The sequence below is a fragment of the Podarcis cretensis genome (assembly GCF_951804945.1).
Source record: "Podarcis cretensis genome assembly, chromosome: 4".
Taxonomy (NCBI): Eukaryota; Metazoa; Chordata; class Lepidosauria; order Squamata; family Lacertidae; genus Podarcis; species Podarcis cretensis.
In genome coordinates, this window is record NC_137173.1 from 19,595,497 (window position 1) to 19,616,797 (window position 21,301).

General features: G+C 43.1%; 1 protein-coding gene and 1 long non-coding RNA gene across 5 annotated transcripts in view; one reads left to right on the forward strand and one right to left on the reverse strand.

Annotated features, from left to right (window-relative positions):
* CNTN5 (contactin 5) overlaps positions 1–18,037 on the forward strand; it is a 685,915-nt gene extending 667,878 nt beyond the window's left edge. For all 4 annotated transcript variants that reach the window (XM_079973413.1, XM_079973412.1, XM_079973415.1 and 1 more), the window contains 4 exons: positions 8,821–9,007; positions 9,415–9,527; positions 12,683–12,851; positions 14,748–18,037. In XM_079973413.1, coding sequence (XP_079829539.1) covers positions 8,821–9,007; positions 9,415–9,527; positions 12,683–12,851; positions 14,748–14,851 — 573 coding nt within the window. In that variant the 3' untranslated portion in view covers positions 14,852–18,037. The remainder of the gene's footprint in view (positions 1–8,820; positions 9,008–9,414; positions 9,528–12,682; positions 12,852–14,747) is intronic.
* On the reverse strand, positions 14,745–20,909 carry LOC307215183. The gene is made up of 2 exons (XR_013838356.1): positions 17,715–20,909; positions 14,745–17,682 (listed from the first exon to the last, which is right to left on the reverse strand). It is a non-coding gene; the product is annotated as an uncharacterized lncRNA (long non-coding RNA).
* Positions 20,910–21,301: the final 392 nt, after the last annotated feature.

A 21,301-nucleotide genomic window follows, 5' to 3' on the forward strand; every position in this document is an offset into this window, starting at 1 on the left:
TTATAGAAATAAATGTGGGGGGAAACGTAAGGTAAAAGGAAGAACTTACCTTAAAAAATGAAGTAAGTGATTGCATCGGTCTCAGGTGCTCAGTAGCCAGCCTTCCCAGCTACTCTCACTTTAAAGCTGAGGGTAAGACACTATGAAGTAACTTCTCATAGGGGGCCTTTGTCATATCAGGAAGGTTGCAAGAGTGCTGGAGAAATGTTGAGTGCAGGGGAAATCATAAGGTCAGTTCAACCCTGTAGCCACCGAATTATAAAGAAATTCTAAATTGCCCTGGGAATGAGACTGAAAACTGGAGGAAGAAAATATTCACAAAACTGCAGGGCAGGTTTTAAGCACTTCATTCGGCATGACAAAGCCATGTCTGATTGGTGTCAGTGGGACCCGAGGTAGCAATCCTATGCCCAATAAACTTCTGTATATCAATCTGGTGTAAGTTAGGTGGGCGTAAAACTACACCAGATCCAAACCCTATTCAGTAGCAACAGCGGCTGCATGTTCTATTTTGCCACTTGAGGAAAAACGGGAAGAAGAAGAAGAAGAAGAAGAAGAAGAAGAAGAAGAAGAAGAAGAAGAAGAAGAAGAAGAAGAGAAGAGTTTGGATTTGATATCCTGCTTTATCACTACCCTAAGGAGTCTCAAAGCTGCTAACAAACTCCTTTCCCTTCCTCCCTCACAACAAACACTCTGTGAGATGAGTGAAGCTGAGGGACTTCAGAGAAGTGTGACTGGCCCAAGGTCACCCAGCAGCTGCATGTGGAGGAGCAGAGACGCGAACCCGGTTCACCAGATTATGAGACTACCGCTCTTAACCACTACACCACGCTGGACGTGTCACCTGAGGCACCTGCCCAACAGAAGTGGCACTAGCATTGGCAACAATTTTGGGTGAGATTGCACCAATTTCCAGCAAGATCTCACCCAAATTGCATGAGCTCTCATGTGCTCCACAAGATCTGGCACAGTTTCAGTGAGGTGTTGCTGGAAATTGGCACCGTCCAAGCTGAAATCAGCACCAATGCTTTCCAAACAACATCAGCACAGCAGGCATAACACCCAGGAGGCATTGCCTCAGGGTCTTTGTGCCTCATTGGTGTGTTGGCTCTTAGTAGCGGGGCAGCGGCGGCTGGTTTGCCGAAACCTGGCAAAGGCTACACATGCTTTTAAAACAGTGCTCTATGCTGGGTTGCCAGATCATGTGACTAAGCTGAATGGGCTGAGGAGCCAACCAGAGTCCTCCCTCTCTGGTTCCACCCCCCATCATGCCACATCTGAGGGACTTACACCACTCTCAGGTCAGCTGACTGAGCGCCGGCTGAACTGAGATGAACAGCTTACACCAGCTGAGCCAGAAATCCAATGTATCCTAAGCTTTTCTTCCCAGAAGGTCTTGCCACAGGAGTTTCCCCTTAGACTGGATCCAACCCTGTGTATTCCACAAAGCTCTACCTTTTCATAAGGCTGGCTTTCAACAGCTAGGGTTATAACGAGTGGCATGGCAAGGGCAACGCATATATATCACATGCCGTGTTTTGTTTATCGTAGGCATTTTTATTATGTCTATTTGTCCCAAGTCCAACACATTACCTGAGCTTCCAAGTCCTTTGGGACAGCTTTAGCTGCAGGGGGGCAAGCAGAGATTCACACCTTTGCTCTGCTCACCCTGAAAAATTGCTAGCAGCTGTAGATTGCCTCTATGCCCTGGCACTGGAAGCGACTGCTTGGATCTGTGAGCTGCTGCATAATTGGGCTGTAAGCCTCGTTCTCTGAGGAAATGTTGTCTAGATAATTATGAGTAGCTTCTTCAGAACCAAATTGCCCTCTGGATGAAATTGGAATCAATGCACAGACTTCTTACAGGCCAGCATCATGAAAGGAAAAGGCTGATGGACTGGCGCTGTCATAAATACATCCATCTCCCCCAAAGTGGGACAATGGTGCCTGTACGAGGTAAAAGTAGTCAGATACAACAATAATAAATAGGAATGTTTTTTTAAAAAACCAACAGGTACAATTCCCTTTAAACCTAATTCACAGGTTTTTGCTGAGAAGGGCGATTCAAGATGGCGATGAGGTAAGACGCATTTGCCGGAGCTCATTTTGAATCCTCCCTAAATTTGTGTTGTGGCTCCCAGCCTTTCAAGTTCTTGCTGAAGATTGTACCAGGGTGTTGGAGTCCATGCTAGGAGTTTACATTGCCGATAACTGTAAAGCCTGCATCGTAAATCAGCTTTAACGAGCAGATAATTGTATGCTCCGGCAGCCTTGGAAGCAGCCTTCGACTCACCGGTTGCCCACCAGCTCCCACCCAGTTGTATTTTTATTACCTTTTATTACCTTTTAATCACTGCTATTTTAAACGACTCACAACGATGGGTCAAGGCAAACGCCTAAGGGATTGTGACGAGGCTTTGCCCTCCCCAAGAGCCAAACAATCAAAAACCGACCCCCCCCCCCCATGTCTGGCAAATGGAGTGGTCCCACTGAACACTGCTATAGGGTGAAAACTCAGAACCGTTTCTACCCACTAATGTCCCCAGAAACAACGTCAACACCAGAGGAATTGTTTTCACCTCAGATTAAAACTGCAAACGGCAAGCTTGGAGGAGGAGAGGGTGTCCCACTGAAGGTGGTACAAGACACCGGAACTGAGGACTGCGCAAGACAAGAACAACATGAGCATCTCCATCTTGTGGTCAGAACCCTTAATTGCATATTCAAGAAGATTGATGTGCTATCCTCCCAGCTATGTAACCTCAGGCAGAAAATTGATAACTTCTGGTTAAAGTCTAAGCCAATTGTAGATACGGGGGAATTGAAGTTCCAGAGAACCTTACCCTCAACCAAAAAAGGTAGTGTGATTCCCAAATATAGACCAAATCCTGCACTGAAGCATCAAGCATTGTCCCTGCAACCCAAGAAAATCTGCCTAAACATCTGGGCAGGGTCAGCAAGGTGGCTCACTCTGGGTGGGGTCAAAAAGCATCTAAGCAATCTCCTAAACATAGAAACCACACAATGCGATCTCATTGCAGTGTTACCTTTGAACCAGCACTTCAGGCCACAGAAAGTGATGCTTGCGTTTTACTCTCCAAGGATCCCTTCAGTTATCATCAGGCAGAAATCACTCTTGGCTAGGTATGATATCACCCCAACAAGAGTCTTTACGGACAGTAAGATCCACCCCCTTCTACTCGCCGGTCACAGCAAGGAGCAGACTCTGCCGGAGAGGTCGGGAGGACTTCAGGACATCGAGCCTCCTCTCCCGGAGGATACCCATCTGCACCGAAACTGGACTTACTCTACGCCTTCACGAGCTCTAAAGAAACCCACCGGCGCAAGTAATCTTCTGACCCCGCCGGAGGAAAGAGAGCTTTTAGCCACCTTTGGCGACCTCCCACCGAGGGAACAACAAGAAATAATTGATAGACTAGAAGTACTTAATCATCAGCTCATACATGTCCAGAAGAATGGAAAAGTCCTGCTCACTTCTCAGGATAATCCTGTCAGCTCTTTGGAGCCGTGTTTTAAGGAAGCAGGAAGTCTTCCTTACCCTAGTTCAGTCCCTAAACCCATGCCTCCCCCACTTGAGGGCAAAACCCACCGATGCTTGGCAGACCCAGGTTTTGTCTCACAAGTAGGCCCCTCATCTCTACTCTTGATAAATTTTGATTCGCCCTCCAAGAGTTCCCCGCTGAGGAATGTAGCCCAGAGTTCCTTCCACCAAAACAATTCCTTACCAACCAATCCATCAATGCCGGAACTGGAGTCCTCATTTTCCCCTGAGCAGCATAGACCCGATATACAAACGGTACCAGTACGCCAAGCATCCCCAGTATCCTCGCCAGCAGCAGGACAGGGGAGTGTTCTACCTACATCAAAAAATGGCCCGGATTTGATTGAAGACCCGGCCGGACGTATAAATCAAATGGTTTCATCGGCGATCTTTAGACCTCGCAGTGGGGCAGCCTCAGCAAATCCTGTGGAGTTTCCCACTGAAGTGTCCGCCCTTGGGCTAGCCTGCAGGAGACCCGTCCTGTTGCACCAGTCAGAACACCTGACTACCAACTTCAAGACTAGGTACCCCCAGCAGGTGCCAGCCCTGCAAAGTAAAATAACTGACTTTTTTGCGGGGTCTGCCCTGCCCCCTAAGGACACACATCTCTCCCTGAAATGACAGCGAATTGGACACAACAGGAACTCACCCCTATCAGTCCTCAGCTGGAATATTGCGGGCTGGAGGGGGAAAAAACTTGATCCAGAATTCTTGGAGTATATTAACCTGTTTCATATCATCTTGTTCCAAGAATCGTGGGAAGTAGAGAAAATTGTTCTAAATGGCTTTGAGCTTCTAGAACTCCCTGCCTGCCCCTCCCTGAAAGGAGGCCGCCCTAAAGGGGGCCTAATAATAGGCATCTCCCTCAACCTACATTCTAAATTTACTCTAGTACAGGCCTTGCCTCCTTACGCCCCCTTGGTTATCATTGTGGCATAGTCTACCAAACCATTACCTTGTCCAATGCTTATGGCGAGATGAATTCTCTAGCCCTTGGACTAGTAGAATTCATGCCAAACTCCTGAGTTATGGAATCTCTCCTTCAGATTCCCTAAAACTAGACCAAATTACTGCTCAAAGACTGATCCGCCAAAGACTGGATGACATCGATCTACAGCGAAATTATATGCTGGGGGAGGTGTTTGTTCGCCTCAGAACATTGGTATCACATTAACTTACTGCGTTCCATCATACCTCTCCTCCCTTTCGACTGTTGCCCAAAGACTGGCCTTCACCAAAGTGAGGTTCAACGTTTTTCCCTCCAACGTCCTGAGACATAGATTCTCAAAGGGCCAAGGCCCCGCCATGTGCGAATGTGATAAGGAGACACCGGAGTCGCTCCAGCACATTATGTTCACTTGCCCCCTGTTTAATGTGCCATGGGCAAATTTGTTGGGATCAATCATACAGAAACTAGAGGGCACCCCATCAAAATTCCACCTTGCCCAAATCTTGCAGGATAAGGATACTCATACGACCCTGAAAGTGGCAAGGTTCCTGGTCGCTGTCCTTACCCAAAAGCGACGCCAAGGGGCATTACAAGCTAACTAAGGCGTAGTATGCCATTCTATCCTATAGTATTTTATTGTTATAGTGGTGCTTTAGTGGCTGTTTTCCCCACGTGCACAAGTTGTTATTTATGTCTCGTTTTTACCTGTATGGGCCTATGGCCGTAAATAAAATTACTACTACTACTACTACTACTAATTCACAACACCAACTAATTACCCACAGCATACTTAAAGCACTGTGATGCCATGACTTCCCCCAAAGACTTCTGGGAATTGTAGTTTGTTAAGGGTGCAGAGAGATTGTTAGGAGACACACACACACTCCCAACAGAGCTGCAATTTCTAATGACCTTTAGCAAAGCACAGCTGTCAGGGTTCTTTAGCGAAAGCCATGACTGCTAAATGTATGGTGTGTTCCTAGCACATGGACTCCCAAGGGAAAGATGTATCTTTCATTGGATTTCAGAAATTATTTGGTTGCATCACCATGTTTCAGTGTGATCCCATTGAAAAGGTCCCTTGATCTTGATTTCCACACTTAAAAACAAATGCTCAACTTTGGAGGTTAGGAAGAATAAAGATATGATCCCCTTTAATCAATGGATTGATGAGATGACAACATGTGGACGGACAACTTATAGACATGGGCTTTGTTTGGACAAATATATTGACATTTGGAACAAGTTTATACAGAATACAGTAGGTTATCAATAATCATATATGTATTAGGACAATAATACTATTTATATATCTATATAATAATTATGTAAATGTTATATTTAGTGTATTATTATTTTTTCTTATTGTATCTTTGCACTATCTTTTTCTTTTGTTTTTCATTCATTTATTTTCTATAGCTGAAATTCTTTTAATAAAATATTTTTAAAAAATAAAACTGTGGAGGTTAAGGGATAGTTACATGGGACGGGGCCTTTTTGGTCATTGCACCCACGCTTTAGAACTGCTTCGCATGAGAGGCCCATTCCTAGTCTTTCAAGTGCCATGTAAAACACTGTAGGTTTAGTGGGCTTTTGGAAAATAAGGTTAGCTTTTGTCTGCTGTATTTTCTCCTTCTGGTTATATTCTATCTCCTTACTCGTCTGTGTGTCTGTATGCATATGTGTTTGGGTGTGTAAGCCAATGTCCAATATTATATGTTCTTCGATATTTTGTGAGCTGTTTTGAATGTTCCTTTTCCTTTCCTTTCCATATTTTGTAAGCTACTGTCTCCTTTAATATGTGTACAGTGCCTAGAAACTTTTAGGCACTTCGGAAATAAATCACCACCGCCATCAACTTGGTAGATGTTTTGCTGAGGAAAAGCCAGTAGTGGGCAGGGGTTAACCTTGACATAAGCAGTTTTGCTCACTGCAAAGCCCGACATCTTGCAAGAAGTTGGTGCCTACATTGAACGGATTACAAAGGAACTAGTTGGTATTCATGTGCTGCCAGCGTAGCCCCCCAGAGAGTTGGGGGGGGGGACTCAGCAAAGGCAAGCAGTGACTGCCACAGACTTGTAAACATCAAAAACGATTTGGGCTTCTGTGTGCAAAGGAAGGGAGGCGATCCACAGAGAGGGTTCTTCCTGAATTACATTTGACAGAAACGAGTTTCTATCTGAGTAACTCAAACCAAGCCCACAGCCCGCCTCTCTGTCCCCCAGCGATGCTGCTCCGGTATGATTAACCCACTACAAGGTTTCCTCAGGTGTTCTGTCATCTCCAATTCATTACCCAGGCTCAGAGCTTTCTCACTGCGCCAAAGAAGGAAATATTGCTTGTGCCATTTTCTCACACAATTCAGTTCAAAGCTTGCCAGGTCTGAAGAGTAAATTTCTTGGAGAACCCACCAGAGGTGGGCTGTCCTTGAATCCTCTGAAGTACTTTTGACTTCCTGTCAGCACTCATTTTTGCTCACTCAATCTAGCTCCTCAACACAACAACATCCCATGCTGTGGTGCACTGAATCTCAATGTTCTCATAGACAAATTTGTGGAGGATAAATCTACCCATGGCTATGTTCTGGAGGCAGCAATGCTTCTGAATGCCAGTTGCTGGAAACAGCAGGACGGAGAAGTGTTGCTTCGCTCAGGTCCTGCTTTGGGGCTTACCGTAATCATCTGGTTGGCTGCTGTGAGAACAGGATGCTGGAGTAGATGGTTCAGTGGCCTGAACCACCAAGGATGTCCTTTATGTGCTAACACCCTGTTGCTGGGCGGCTGGGAAGGGTATGTCCAATCCCACTTGGAAGTGAGTTGTGGTTTTCCTTGAGACCTTTTCATTGTGAGGAGTTCAGTCTACACTCGAGTAGGACCCTGGTAGAGACACATGCCCGACTGGCATGTTCCCGCCCTCCTGGTTGATCGTTCCGGAGCTTCATAAGCTTTCTTCAGCCTGAACATCACAGCAACCAATACCAACCAGCACCGGCACACTTAGGGATCTGCAGAGTTTGCGCATCATGTGTGACAGACCTCAGCAACTCAGCATTTTGGCTAATCTACTTTATTTACATATAAACACACACGGAGCACTGCAACATGGCTCCCTCTCTCTATAGCATCAGACAGCAAAGAGAAAAAGGACAAAGGACAATAGTCCCACTTCACGGAACACAGTAACACAAATATCCTGTCTCCGTCACTTCCCACTCTGTGGAGTCAAAACATATAACGTCATGTGATAGACAACAATCCTATGACTGCAATCATAGATCAGAAATTCTAACATCCATAAGGTGGCTGCATGCCCTACTTTACAATTCTCTCAAAGACACCTTCCATTTGAAGTTCTGTCCAATCAAAGTCCAGTTTAAGGATAAGAGAGTTGCCCATCAGCAGGTAGAAGCACTTGAACAGCAGACAGAGCAGGTATGCAGATCACCTAGCCGCAGCCTTCCCCACTATGATGAAACGCATTGTACTTCTATCTAAATTACAGTAATTATTTCTGACTGCTAGGGACATGGTTTAATATAATTATTTATAGGTGGGAATAAAAGAAATGAACCTATAAACCTAAACCAGCATATTATTATGGAGGAAATGTAGCCATTGGAGACCAATGCTCCCTGAATTTGTCTAATCCTTTCCCAAGGTGTTTGTCACCATTATCACATTCTGTGGGAATGAATTCCATTATTTAACTCTGTGCGGTGGGAAGAAGTACAGTGGTACCTCAGGTTACATACGCTTCAGGTTACATACACTTCAGGTTACACACTCCACTAAGCCAGAAATAGTGCTTCAGGTTAAGAACTTTGCTTCAGGATAAGAACAGAAATCGGGCGGGCTCCGGCGGCAGCAGGAGGCCCCATTAGCTAAAGTGGTGCTTTCAGGTTAAGAACAGTTTCAGGTTAAGAACGGACCTCCGGAACGAATTAAGTACTTAACCCGAGGTACCACTGTACTTCTCTACGCCTGTCATGAAGAACGTCTCCAAACTGGCTTCATTGGAAGACTCATGATTCAAGTAATATGAAGGAGAGATTTTAAAATGTCTATTCGCTTTCTCTACATCAACCATAATTTAATACACCTCTGTCTTATCCCCCCACATACTAAACTGGAAAAAAATAAAATCCAAGCATTGCAACCTTTCCTCTTAGTGGAGTTACTCCAGGCCTCTTGACATTTTCTCAAAGAAGGCTGTGCACTCCATAGTGCTATGGACATTATGAATGTACATAATTAGGGAAATAACCCCATGAGTGTCGTGGTCAATCGCTCACACAATTCTCCATTGGCAGGTTGGTTACTGGAAAGATATGGAACAAGAGGAAGCAGCTGAAAAGACCAGGACAGAAGGAAATGAGTCATCCATCATTCTGACAGGGCTTGAAGGCAACACATTATACCACCTGAGAGTGAAGGCGTACAACTCAGCAGGGTATGGACCACCCAGCAGTGCCGTCCGTGCCACCACCAAGAAATCTCGTAGGTTCCCAACTCTTCTTCTCCTCCTCGTAATGTACAGCCCTAATAAGGCTTCCATTCCTTTCTCTTGGTCTTCCTTTCCTTGTGGGAGAGAGGTAGATAGTAGATGCTGAATAACAAAATAGGGCTGCTGTGTTGTTTGGCTTCAGGAGCTCACTTCAAAGGATCTGTATTCCAAGGAGGACTGAGAGCATTTGAGATTCTCAAGAAGTTATTTTTCAGGAAAATAAGGCTAACAAGTTTTGGCATGGAATAGGAAGGGGAGATGAAACGATCCAGTAGGTATTGAAATGACACTTCTGGAACAAGAGACTATGTCACTGAACTTTGTCTGGCTCTTTGGGTGCTCTTGCCAAATTTTCAAAAATGTATTTCAAAACATTCTTTGTTTTTATCTTCCCTTTCAGCTCCTAGCCAAGCGCCAAGCAACATTATGTGGATACAAGATGGCTCCCACGTTTCCTTGGGATGGGAACCTGTTAAACCTTTAGCTAATGAATCAGATGTCATGGGATACAAGGTCAGTTTCGACATATCTACCATCTCGTTCTCCGGAATTCTATGTTCTTTCATTCCTCTCTTTTTCCTTATCTCACACTGTGCATTGCAAGGCTCTTCAGCACTGAGAAGCCAAAGTATCGAATTTGCAGGCCCCGATCCATGTGTCGGTTTCCATTAGCCAAGCCTGTATGTGCTTAGCCTTCTCAAACAATTAGCAAATGCACTGATCAGCTGCCCGTTGGGTAGGGCAAAATGTGGGGACTTAATTCTAGTTCCTCCTCTCAAAAATAGCAGATCAGTGCTATTTGAAATTTCCAAAGCCGTTAACCATAGTTTCCTGGTTGGGACAAAATGGGAAACCATGGTTTATGGAAGATTTCTTGGCTTGTTTGCACCTGCCATGACATAAGCATTCAAGGGAAGGGTAGCCAATCAGCTCATTCTTTCTGAGCTAATGAAGCTAAGGTATTGTCAGGGACTGACTGGGCACTGAGGAGTGGTGGTTGGATACTGACGAGTGGGCGCCAAGAGAAGGGGGGTTAGAGACTGACTTGGAAGAAGAGATGAGTGATCCAGGGGAGCTTGTAACAGCCTGGACAGGAGAGGCAGAAGCAGGAGAAGCTGCAGGAATGGAGAGTGAAAAACAGGTGCAGGAGGAAGGAGAGAGAGGTCAGGCTGGTGGAGAGTTAAGGGCTTCCACAGCTCCTCCTCCTGCCCCCACCTCTCCTGGGCCACTGTCTCCCAGGACCAGAAGGGGTTTGAAGCAGGAGGAGCAGAAGTAGATTACATGCAAGTAGAGTCTTAGACTGCTTGTGCGCAGCTTGGTTGGGGAAGATACATAAGCTGAGGTCAGGTTAGGGTTAGGGTGAATTTTTGTTGCAGCAACTTCCCCATTGGGTGTGCACCTAGAAGTAGCTGAGAGACGTGGGACTGATGGACCTGCCTTTTCCTAACTTGTAAGTGCACTTTTGACAGTAAAGATCATCGCTATTCTACAATGCCACTTCCTCTGCCAATATTCAGTCATACAGGATAATAAAATGAATTCATTTTCGGAATGGAACAAAACCAATTATACAGAACTGATCATACAAAGAACAAACGTCACTGGAACACTGGAACTTTAGCGGTTAAACAATGTCTTTCAGCTTGGAATTAAACAAACTAATTAGTAAGATGTTGCTGTTGTTGCTATTTTAAAGAATTAAACTTATAATACTTCATTTATTTATAAAAGTTTCTTTTTTTGGGGGGTGAAGTAGAATTCTGTGTTTACTCTGCTCTGAACCCACTGCAGTCTGTTGACAATAAAGAGTTAATTCCTTCCTCTGGATCTTCCCTGCCTGACAGCGCCATGAAGGATATGGTTGTGGAATCCCAGCAACTAGACTGGGAATGGGGGTGGGGAATCGCTTGCGTAGAACACGCCTGAGCATGTGGTTCCTCAACGCATATGCACACAGAGGCCTTCTTCCACATGGCCATCAATGGAAAGTTGTTCTCTCAGAGCTGCATCTTGACATGAAAAAGGAAGTAGTTGAACCAGAGATCCTGTAAGGATGGATGTCTCAACCCTACTTCCTTTCCTTCCACCCTCCAGTCGCCATCTATTTCCATTTCTCTTTTAAACATGGAGTTCAAGCAAAAGCACTACGTTTTTTAAGGACAACTCACCCACGCCTTAAAATCAAATTAAATGCCTTTATACCTTAGTATATTTTGGATATGGTGATTGTCAACTGTGGATTATGAACTGAATAATATATGCTGCCTGATGCCATTAAGGCCGCCCCATTTGACTATTAATAGGAACAGACTGCAGTGAAATCCGCGCTAACGCTTCAATTTGATAGTGTTTGCAGTAGGATTTAAGGAAAGCCAGAAACATGAGGTGTTGTAAATGCCATTAAAATTAATATTTTCTTTATGGAGCAGAGGTGCAAATACTGAGATTTGTTATGATTGTGTTGGGGATATCAGCAATCTGTACTCGTAGCATCTGGCTTCACTCTTCCATTTTTGGTGCTTTGGAGAATGAGAAGCTCTTTACCTACATAAGTGGTTTGAAAATGGTTATTGGATCACACACGCCCCACAAAAAAATGCATATGCGCTGTTGATCACACATGCATACACTTTTGCATGTACACCCAGTTGCAATCTCAAATGCATATACAAATGTGCATATACACTATAGCCAAATATTCTCTCCTCCTTCCCTCCCAGTGCCGGATTTACTTATAAACTAAACAAGCCCCCCAAAAAAATTAAAGGAAAAAAAACCTGGATGAACATTTCCAAAATATAAGATAAAAAATAAAACCTACATACAGCAACTGTATGTATTAAATTATTTCACTATTAATATACTTCTTAATTGTATTTCACTATTAAAAAACTTCTTCTTAATTGTATTTCAGTTCAACAATTATTTTGATAAAATACATATTTTGTTATGTGCAAATGGCTTTAGATACCTATTAGGTCCATAAATTACCATATAGCATATATTCAACACAAAAAACAGTGACAATTTGTTGTTGAAAAAGACAGCTGGACATATGAAGGGCCCCATTATCTTTAGTAGTTTAGGGCCTCATCAAACCTAAATCCAGCCCTACTCCCTCCCTCCCTCCCATTTAATACTTGCATACTTCCAACAGCACTCGAGACAACATATACATTCACTGTCCAGAAGGTTCATATCTTACATTAACTGAACAAAGGGTAGCATGGCAAGAACTTGCACATGGTTCAAAGTTCAAGAGCATTTTGCTGGCTTGCAACCTTCCTCCCTTTTGTTTCCTGCCCATCTCCTTACATCCCTGCTGAGTGTTAACTACAGTGCTCTGCCACTATTTTATCAATCACCATAAACCCTCTTCTCTAACTCTGGTTAGTATAAATTACGGTTAGCACTGATGGAGATGCCAGATGTGAGGTACCTGCAGTTATCAGCCTGATTCCAGCATTCAGTTTCATTGAATAGCATCAGATTATTGGGGGTGGGGACGACTTGTCTCTATCCACTCTTTTCATACCATGCTTAATTTCATACACATTGTCCTTCTTACTTATTCCATAAGCCCAGTTCTCAGTTGCTTAGCCCTTGCTTTGATTGCCATGTTCTTCATTGGATGCTAGATATTCTACAGCTGTTCATATTGTCCGCAGGTCTTGTTTAGGCAGGAAGGTGACAGCAACAGTCAAGTCATTGAAACACAGAAAACATCTGCAGTGGTGCTTCTCCCTGATGTCGGGGTCTATATCATAGAGGTTCGCGCAGTCAGTGAAGGAGGGGATGGGATGCCGAGCTCTCAAATCAGGGTACCATCTTTTTCAGGTAAGGAAGTGAAACGCATAATAATAATAATAATAATAATAATAATAATAATAATTTATTATCTATACCCTGTCCATCTGGCTGGGTTTCCCCAGCCGATCTGAGTGGCTTCCAACAGAATATTAAAATACAATAGTCTATTAAACATTAAAAGCTTTCCTAAACAGGGTTGCCTTCAGATGTCTTCTAAAAGTCTGGTAATTGTTTTTCTCTTTGACAACTGGTGGGAGGGCGTTCCACAGGGCAGGTGCCACTACTGAGAAAGCCCTCTGCCTGGTTCCCTGTAACTTGGCTTCTCGCAGTGAGGGAACCATCAGAAGGCCCTCGGTGCTGGACCTCAGTGTCCAGGCAGAACGATGGGGGTTATTGTGTTATCACCATTGCCGTACCATAGACCAGATGTGGCAAGCTGATCCATCTAAATTACACATCCTGCCTTATCAATGACTAATATATGAGATAGCATGGTATCATTGCTGTTTGTTAAAGTGGCATGGATTCTTCCATGTGCTCTATATCTGAAGTTTTGCTTCCAGCATATTGAGCAAAGTCCTAGGGGTCTTGGTCAGCTTGTTATTCTAAAGGAATGTTTAAATCCTGATGTTGCAGCCAAAATCAAAGGGGATCCAGTCAAGTCAGTTGAGGACGACACCAACTATGTTGCCTCCTGGCTGACTTGGAAACATCTTGGGGTCAAACCATACGTGCATATGCAATGTTTGATATCTCATTGCTTATTTATTTGATGATTCTCCACTGATCAGGTGAATTCCCTCCACTGAAAAGACTGTGGGTTAAATAAGGTGAAAGCTTTTTCTACAGAGTTTTAGGTGCAACAGCTGTTGCAGAAACATGGAAGTTCCCACACAGGCTATGACCCTTTGCACCAGGGGTGCAGAAGTTTTTGAATCCTGAGGGTCTCATTCTCTCCTAGGCACTCTTCTGTGAGCCACATGGTGGACGGAAGCAAAAGCAAAGGTGGACAAGTGTTAATTTAGGGTTGTTTCTGAACACACTGTCTCTCTTACACACACTTTTCTCCACAACAGTGGCTGGAAGTGGAGAACCCACCCATAATGCAATCCAGAGTTTTTTGACAACAGCACCACATCAGGAAAACATCTGGTCTAAACTTGTGCTCACATATTTCTCTGCTGAAACACCAACGAAAGGTCCAAAGTTCTGATATAAATCTCAGTTGGGTGTAAGAGTCCCACCAGAGTCCTCTTGTCAACAAAACATGAGTAAGAGAGAGTACTTCATAAAGAAAGAACATTACCTTCCTAGTTTATTTACACAGCCTCAGCCAATAAAGGACCGACAGTGCTAATTTTAAAACGGAGGATGACATAGAGCATTGTTTACTGTTGCATTGATTAACAATAACTAATGTTACTTGATTAATAAGTATGCAAAGGACATGCATTTCAAATAAACAAAGGGAAGGTTATTTACTCTCATAATTTCTTGCCAAATGCAAAGTTAATTGCATTTTATTTATTTATTTTACGTCTTGGCTAGGCAGAGCCATCCTACTTGGAAAAAACAATCAGACCTGTTGTAATTAAAATGAATCTTCAGTGTTGTCCCAGTAAGCCCACACTGACAAAAGAAATAATAAATATGAATATTCTGGGTTGGATCAAAGAGTCCCTTGTGCTGAATTTTTCTCAAGGTATTGGTGTGTTAAAATCACAGCAGATCATTGGGTTAGGAACTGCAAAATGCCAAAATCTGATAGGGAGTTACTACCTCATCGTGGATCACCATTCCATCTGGGATTCTTTAGCTATGATTCCTTCATTACAGGAGGTTGGACTAGACAACTCTTTGGGTCAATTCCAACACCACAGTTCTAAAATTCTGTGTTTCTGTCTCTTGCTTTGATTGTCCCAGGTGGAAAAGTCACAAGTTCTCAGTCAAGCCTACGTGCTTTCTCTACTTCGTCATCGACTGTAACGTTCCTTTTGGTACTAATGGTCCCGTCAACCTCGTGGTGAAGACAGACTGTGGACCTTTTCCTCATTCATCGTTCTGATTGGTTTAGCCTGATAACATCACTGGATGAAATTCTGTATCCATGGAGGAAGCAGAAGGCAAAGAGCCCAATGGTCAAAGACACGAGAAACACACATGGTGCACCAGGAAGAGTGTTGTGGGTGGCGAATAATGCTAAAACAATTCATCAGGTTTCTTCTCTTCAGTTTCTTGTAAATGTCCTCTATGGGGGAGGGGATATTTATTGCCCAACAGAGAAAATATGCAGATTGTACGAAATGAACAAGCAAACGAAAAAAATCTGTCCAATTTTACTTTCCTTTTCTAATGCGTTTCTATATTAGCTGACACCAGTCTTGTATCATGAGTAGTTTAAATTGTGGCGTCTAGTACAGTACATCTATTTTGTTTGAGTTGTTATGGGTTGGGGTTTTTTTAAGAAAAAAAGTTTGATAAATATTTGGAATCTAAATCCCCCCTCCCTCTTTTCATAAGGCTGGCTTTATTGCTTTTTTTCCCTATTGGAAAGGCACAATGGCAAAAGATACATTATGTGGTCCCTTTTCTAAATCATTGTAGAAAATGTCACCTTAAAAAAAAAATGAATGAGGCCACATCAAGTTAGCAAACTATGGTAATTTTTTATTGCTTTTCTGCTCTGTTTCTATTCTCAGGGCATGCGAGTCACTTTTTTTCACTGGAAGGTAATTTTCTAAGCAGCTCGGCAAGGAATGAAACGCAGCCGTATTATTTTTGCACCAGCTATTGTCCACCTTAACAACACAGAGAGAGAAATGCTTATTTTCTAACAGCGAGAATATAGCTGATAGAGAATGCAAATGGCAATGAAACCATCGCCAGGCATTTAATCATAGCCTCCAGTCATTGCTAACTGGAAGTAAACAAAAAAACCGAATGAATGCAAAGAGACAGAGCTGTTATCCTCAAACAGCTGTCAATCTTCAGACCTTTATTTTTGTAGTCCACTTTTGTATGGTACTGTACTGTCTATATTTGGTGATTCAGCTGAAGGATATCAAGAAGCATTTCGAGATCGAAACAGGGTGGTTTTGCCCGGATTTGCAGTAAAAAACATGTACACTGTTCAAACAGGGCAATGCCATGTTCAAAGCAACGCTGGAATTGATGCTGTTAGACATTGTTTTCTAAGCAAGTGGCCTTCAGCCTCTCCAGATCCAGGATATATCTTCAAATATAGGACTGGGCCCATTTTCAGTTCTTTGTCTTGCATTTTATTTTAGCATTGCTTTATCCATTTGCCTATCAAGTTCCTTTCCTTCCTTCCTTCCTTCCTTCCTTCCTTCCTTCCTTCCTCTCCCCTCCCCCCTTCTCCATCTTTCTGCGTCTGTCTACACTAAGTTTGTTACACCATATTGATCTGACTCATATTACATGAGCTATAGGTTCAAGTTTCGGGAATATTCACCCACCATCCCTAACAAGAGATTTGGTTCCATTTGCTTTTTAATGCAAACATACCCAACTTGCACTTCCCGAAACCATATGCAAACCGGAAGCAACTTTCCTTTGAAATTCACATCTCTGAATTTTGCAATGCGGTTCTGCGACAAACAAAAATGCGTACCAAATTAAAAGTGTGCAAATACATTATGAGAGTATGTGCACAGAAATGCATGGAATTGAAAATAACATGCAAAAAAAAAATGAATTTTGTTGGTGGGGGGGAACTGATTGCAAAAAGCATACACATAGGCAAATCGCAACAAATATATTGGAGGAAATGCACATTAAAATGCAGGCAATTTTTTTTGTGAGGATTCTTGGGAACTGAAGTTAAAAATGGAAAAAACCAAAAGCTGAATGTGACCCTGACCATGGGTACTATCCAGGGCTTCTTTTTCCCAGCTGGAACTCACTGAAACTCAGTTCTGGCACCTCTCAGGTGGGCACCGTTGCCATTATAAGAGAAGAACAAAGGCGTTCATGGCGAGTTCCAGCACCTATTTTTTTATAGAAAAAGAGCACTGCTACTATCACAGGTCCCTGCTTCTTGATTTAGGCTACTATGTCCAGTCCAATTAAGGGCTAGGACCATTGCTGCCCATTTTAATCCCAGAGATTATTTTGCAGTACCACACATTTCCCATTTTTTCCAATGCAGAGTGAAGAGGCGTGTGTTTGTGTGTGTGCATGTGCATCTGCTGAAATTCTGAAGGTCTCTCATGACTGGAGCACCCAAGCCGAAATACCTCTGCTCTTGTCTGTGTTAAAACACACGTGTGGGTATGCTCTAGGGTGGTGAATATGGTAGTAATAATAATAATAGTAAATTTTTATTTATACCCCGCCCTTCCCGGTTCAGGAAACTGGGCTCAGGTCAGCTAACAACAAATTTAAAACACTTAATTGATGCGAAAAAAACAGCATAAAATACAGTATAAAATGTGAATAACAATAAATTCAGAATTCAAAAATCAACCTAGGGGGAAAATCCATCCAATAAACATTAGATGATCACCAGGGCTAGCTGGCTAAATTAGTTCCTATTTGGGCCAGCGAGGAGACCAGGGGAGAATTAGCTGTGGGATCCCAGAGCGGGTAATCTTCATAAAAAGATGAGGGGGAGGGAAGGAAGGGGAATAAAAGATCAGGCTAAGTTCAAATTGAAAGGCAGGTGGAATAGCTCTGTCTTACAGGCCCTGCGGAAGGAAGTTAAATCCTGCAGGGCTCTGGTCTCATGGGACAGAGCATTCCACAAGGTTGGAGCCACACTGAAAAGGCCCTGGCCCTGGTGGAGGATAGTCTGACTTCCTTAGGGCCCGGGACCTCTAAACTATGATTATTCATGGACCTTAAGGTCCTCTGTGGGGCATACCAGGAGACGCAGTCCCATAAATACGAGGGCCCTAAGCCGCAAAGGGTACAGGCAAGGAAGTAACTTTTAAGTTATATACGCTTGAAGGAATCATACTGACAGCGCAAGTCAGTATATAGCCTGAGGTTGTCTTATTTAGTCATGGAATTTTGGGCAACTGCCAGCACTAGATTCTTTGGAGAGGAAACTTGTATGGAATCTGGGGATTTCTGTTTATTTTGCTTTCTTTGGGGTATGTCCCACATTGGCTTGTGCTGCTGTTTTTAAAAGGACAGATAGAAAGTCAGGTCACATCCACACCGTACATTTAAAGCATGTGGCTTCCTCCCCCTCCCAAAGAACCCTGGGAACAGAAGGCTGTTAAGAGTGCTGGGAACTGTAGCTCTAAGAAGGAACTAGTTTCCAGAATTCTTGGGGGAAGTCATGTGCTTTAAGTGCGCTTTAAATGTATGGTGCAGATGTGGTGTCAGGCAAAGTAAGATAAGTGTGCAGTGTCATGTGGGTGTTTTGCTACATTCTATTACCACCCACCTTGGAAAATAAATGGAAGAGCAGTGTGGTGTAGTGGTTAAGAGCGGTAGATTCATAATCTGGTGAACCGGGTTCACGTCTCCGCTCTTCCACATGCAGCTGCTGGGTGACCTTGGGCTAGTCACACTTCTCTGAAGTCTCTCAGCCCCACTCACCTCACAGAGTGTTTGTTGTGGGGAGGAAGGGAAAGGAGAATGTTAGCCGCTTTGAGACTCCTTCAGGTAGTGATAAAGTGGGATATCAAATTCAAACTCTTCTTCTTCTTCTTTCTGCCACCTCCCGATTTCGTCTTTTGATGCATAATGCTCCCTTAGAAAGGAGGGGAACAAGGACTTCTAAACCACTGCGACACCAAGACAATGGTTAGAATGAGCACTGCGGGTTTTAGAGGCAAGATAAAGACTTCCTCAAAGCCCTTTATTAAGAATATAAACCTCTAAGTCTAAAAAGCAGCAATTAATGAATCAATTGAAGGACATGCTGAAAGATGCCTGGGTGGGGTGGAAGGAGGAGGAAGCAGCTGCCTCTGGTGGTGAGCAAAGAGAGAGAATGTAATTCTACAGTGATAAAAAAAGGAAGATCCATAACTTTAAAGCAGAAAATTAAGAGTGCAATTGCCACAAACCTATTCAGGAAAGACGAACCAGCTCTTTCCATTTTAAAAAGTTGCTTTGAGTTGCCTGGGGCAAGAAGAAGCAACGAATAAATTAAATAAATAAGAAGAAGAACCAGCTATGGAAAGTGTCATTCTTTGCTATGTGTTCACCAAAAGCATATTAGCATAGAATTTGTATTGCTAATTGTGAATGCATTTTTTATTTATTGCTATTTTTTATTTATTGCTGCTGTATTGTAGCATTTATACCCTACCCTTTAGGCAATGGCTTACAAAATCAATAAGAATGTAACCTTGCATAAGATAGGAAGGAACATTTCATTTAGAAATAATGACTATAACTTTCAAGAGAAATGAAAGGCTTCTCGTTTTGCTTGTGTGCCTGCTTAGCCTAGTGTTTGGGGTGAACATCTGGTGAGTGACTTCGAGGCCCATCTGCCCTTTCTCCTTACGGTTCTGAATTTTTAAATAGGAATTTGACAGTCCTTCAAACAGAGAACTAACAACCCTTCAGATAGAGGCCTGGGCTCTGTAAAGTAGGACACACAGCCACTCCAGCCACTCATATGCATGTAGCAAATAGACATTCCACAGCCAGGAACTGGCATTGACAACAAGTGATCTCTGAAATGCAGCTTAAAACATCTTAAAATGCCAGAATATTACCTGATAGCTCTGGGCCCTAGCACACACCATGTAGTGACAGTGCCTAATGAGGAGAAAGCTTCCTGGCCTAACCACAGCTCTGATCCAGTTATCCCTGCTAGCTCCACAAATAAGTTCAGTGGACAGACTAATCCAGGGCTTCCAGACTTGGGTCTCCAGCTGTTTTTGAACTGCAACTCCCATCATCCCACTGGTCAGGGCTAATGGGAACTGTAGTCCGAAAACAACTGGAGACCCAAGTTTGGAAAACCCATCCTGCAGTACACAAAGATGACTGGGCCTTGGTACAATCCTGATGAACTTTTCAGAATCACACTGGAGCCTTGAGTCCAACCTACACACAATGCTCATCCCAACATTGACTGCTCCCTCTCTGCCCCCACCAACATAAAGCAGACGGAGGATCCTATCAATGTCAGGAGAAGCACAGATTGGCGCAGAAACTCATGACGTCATCAGAAGAATCTTGAATAAACACTCCTCAATGAATTGGGTTTGGGGTGTCTTTGTCACCTCATTGATGAAGGAATGCTGAAATTATGTAGACCAGGGAGTGGGTTGCTCCCAACGCTATATGCAACAGGAATCCTGTATGCTAACATTCTTCTTCTTCTTTTGGATCATAAACAATGACTGTAACTCAACATATAAAGCACAGCTTTCCAAACACAGTCGACAGAACATAAGAGTTCCTTATAGGCATGTTCTGGAATCCCATAATAACCTGCAGTGGGATCCCTGCATGTTTGCAAGCTTGCAGCACATCTCACGTGACCAATAGGCTTTTCTGATATATGTCCCCAGTAAGGTCCAGGAGATTGTGCCATAGATCTGAATGGCCAAGCTTTAGTTAGCTGCACCAGAGCCCAACATCCCACTGACAAATTACATTGCAGGGTTGCAAAGGGGTCTGTTTTCTTTCTAGCCTGTGCAGAACATTGTGTGTTGCATCTTCAACCTATTAATAAACATGTTTTAAATGTTTGCCACCTCCTTTGTAGAAGATGACATTTCCATCTTACAACACCTATTTCTGGATGTTATTCTTTTGTTTGAAGGGGTGGGGGTCTTTGGCTGTTTTGCTGCAAAAAAAGGTTTGTCAGTTTGATTCTTTTTTTCTGTTTCCTTTGGATGAGATTGTAACAGAGCAGTCCAACTTAACTGGGAAGACTGTATTTTTGTATAATGTCATGATAATTTTGAAAAATGATCGGAGGAGGAGGAAAAAAAAGAACTTTGTTCAGAAACCGAAACAAAGTCCCGTCTCAAAAATGTTAGATATCTTGTATACAGCGTGTATATATTTACTATATATAATGGTATATACTATGTGAAAGACACAGTCAAATACTGGTTCCTGTGTACTGTTCTTGTAACATTAGATCTTTTTAATAAATTCTTCTCTTTTTATTGACTTTTATCTTATGTCCTGTCAAATGCTGAATGGTATTGTTTCAGTTCTGCATGCCCAGGGCAGTGATGAATGGAAAGCAGCTTTGGAAGAGAGATCTCTGGAATTGAATATGACCTCCATATGCACTCCAATGTGGACATACAACTCCTGAACATAGTGGCCACTCAGCAAAAGCCACATGTGATATATTCTGCAAAACCAATGGCATTCTTTGAACTTCACTTCACTTCCACTTAAGCAGGATCCTTCAGCAAACTTCAGCCTAGCAGGCAACTGTAAATTCAGACGTATCGTAGTACAGTTGCTTTTTTTTAAGTGGTGAGCTACATATTTGGGTTTGGTTTGCTGTTGTTTTGAAACATGCCAAT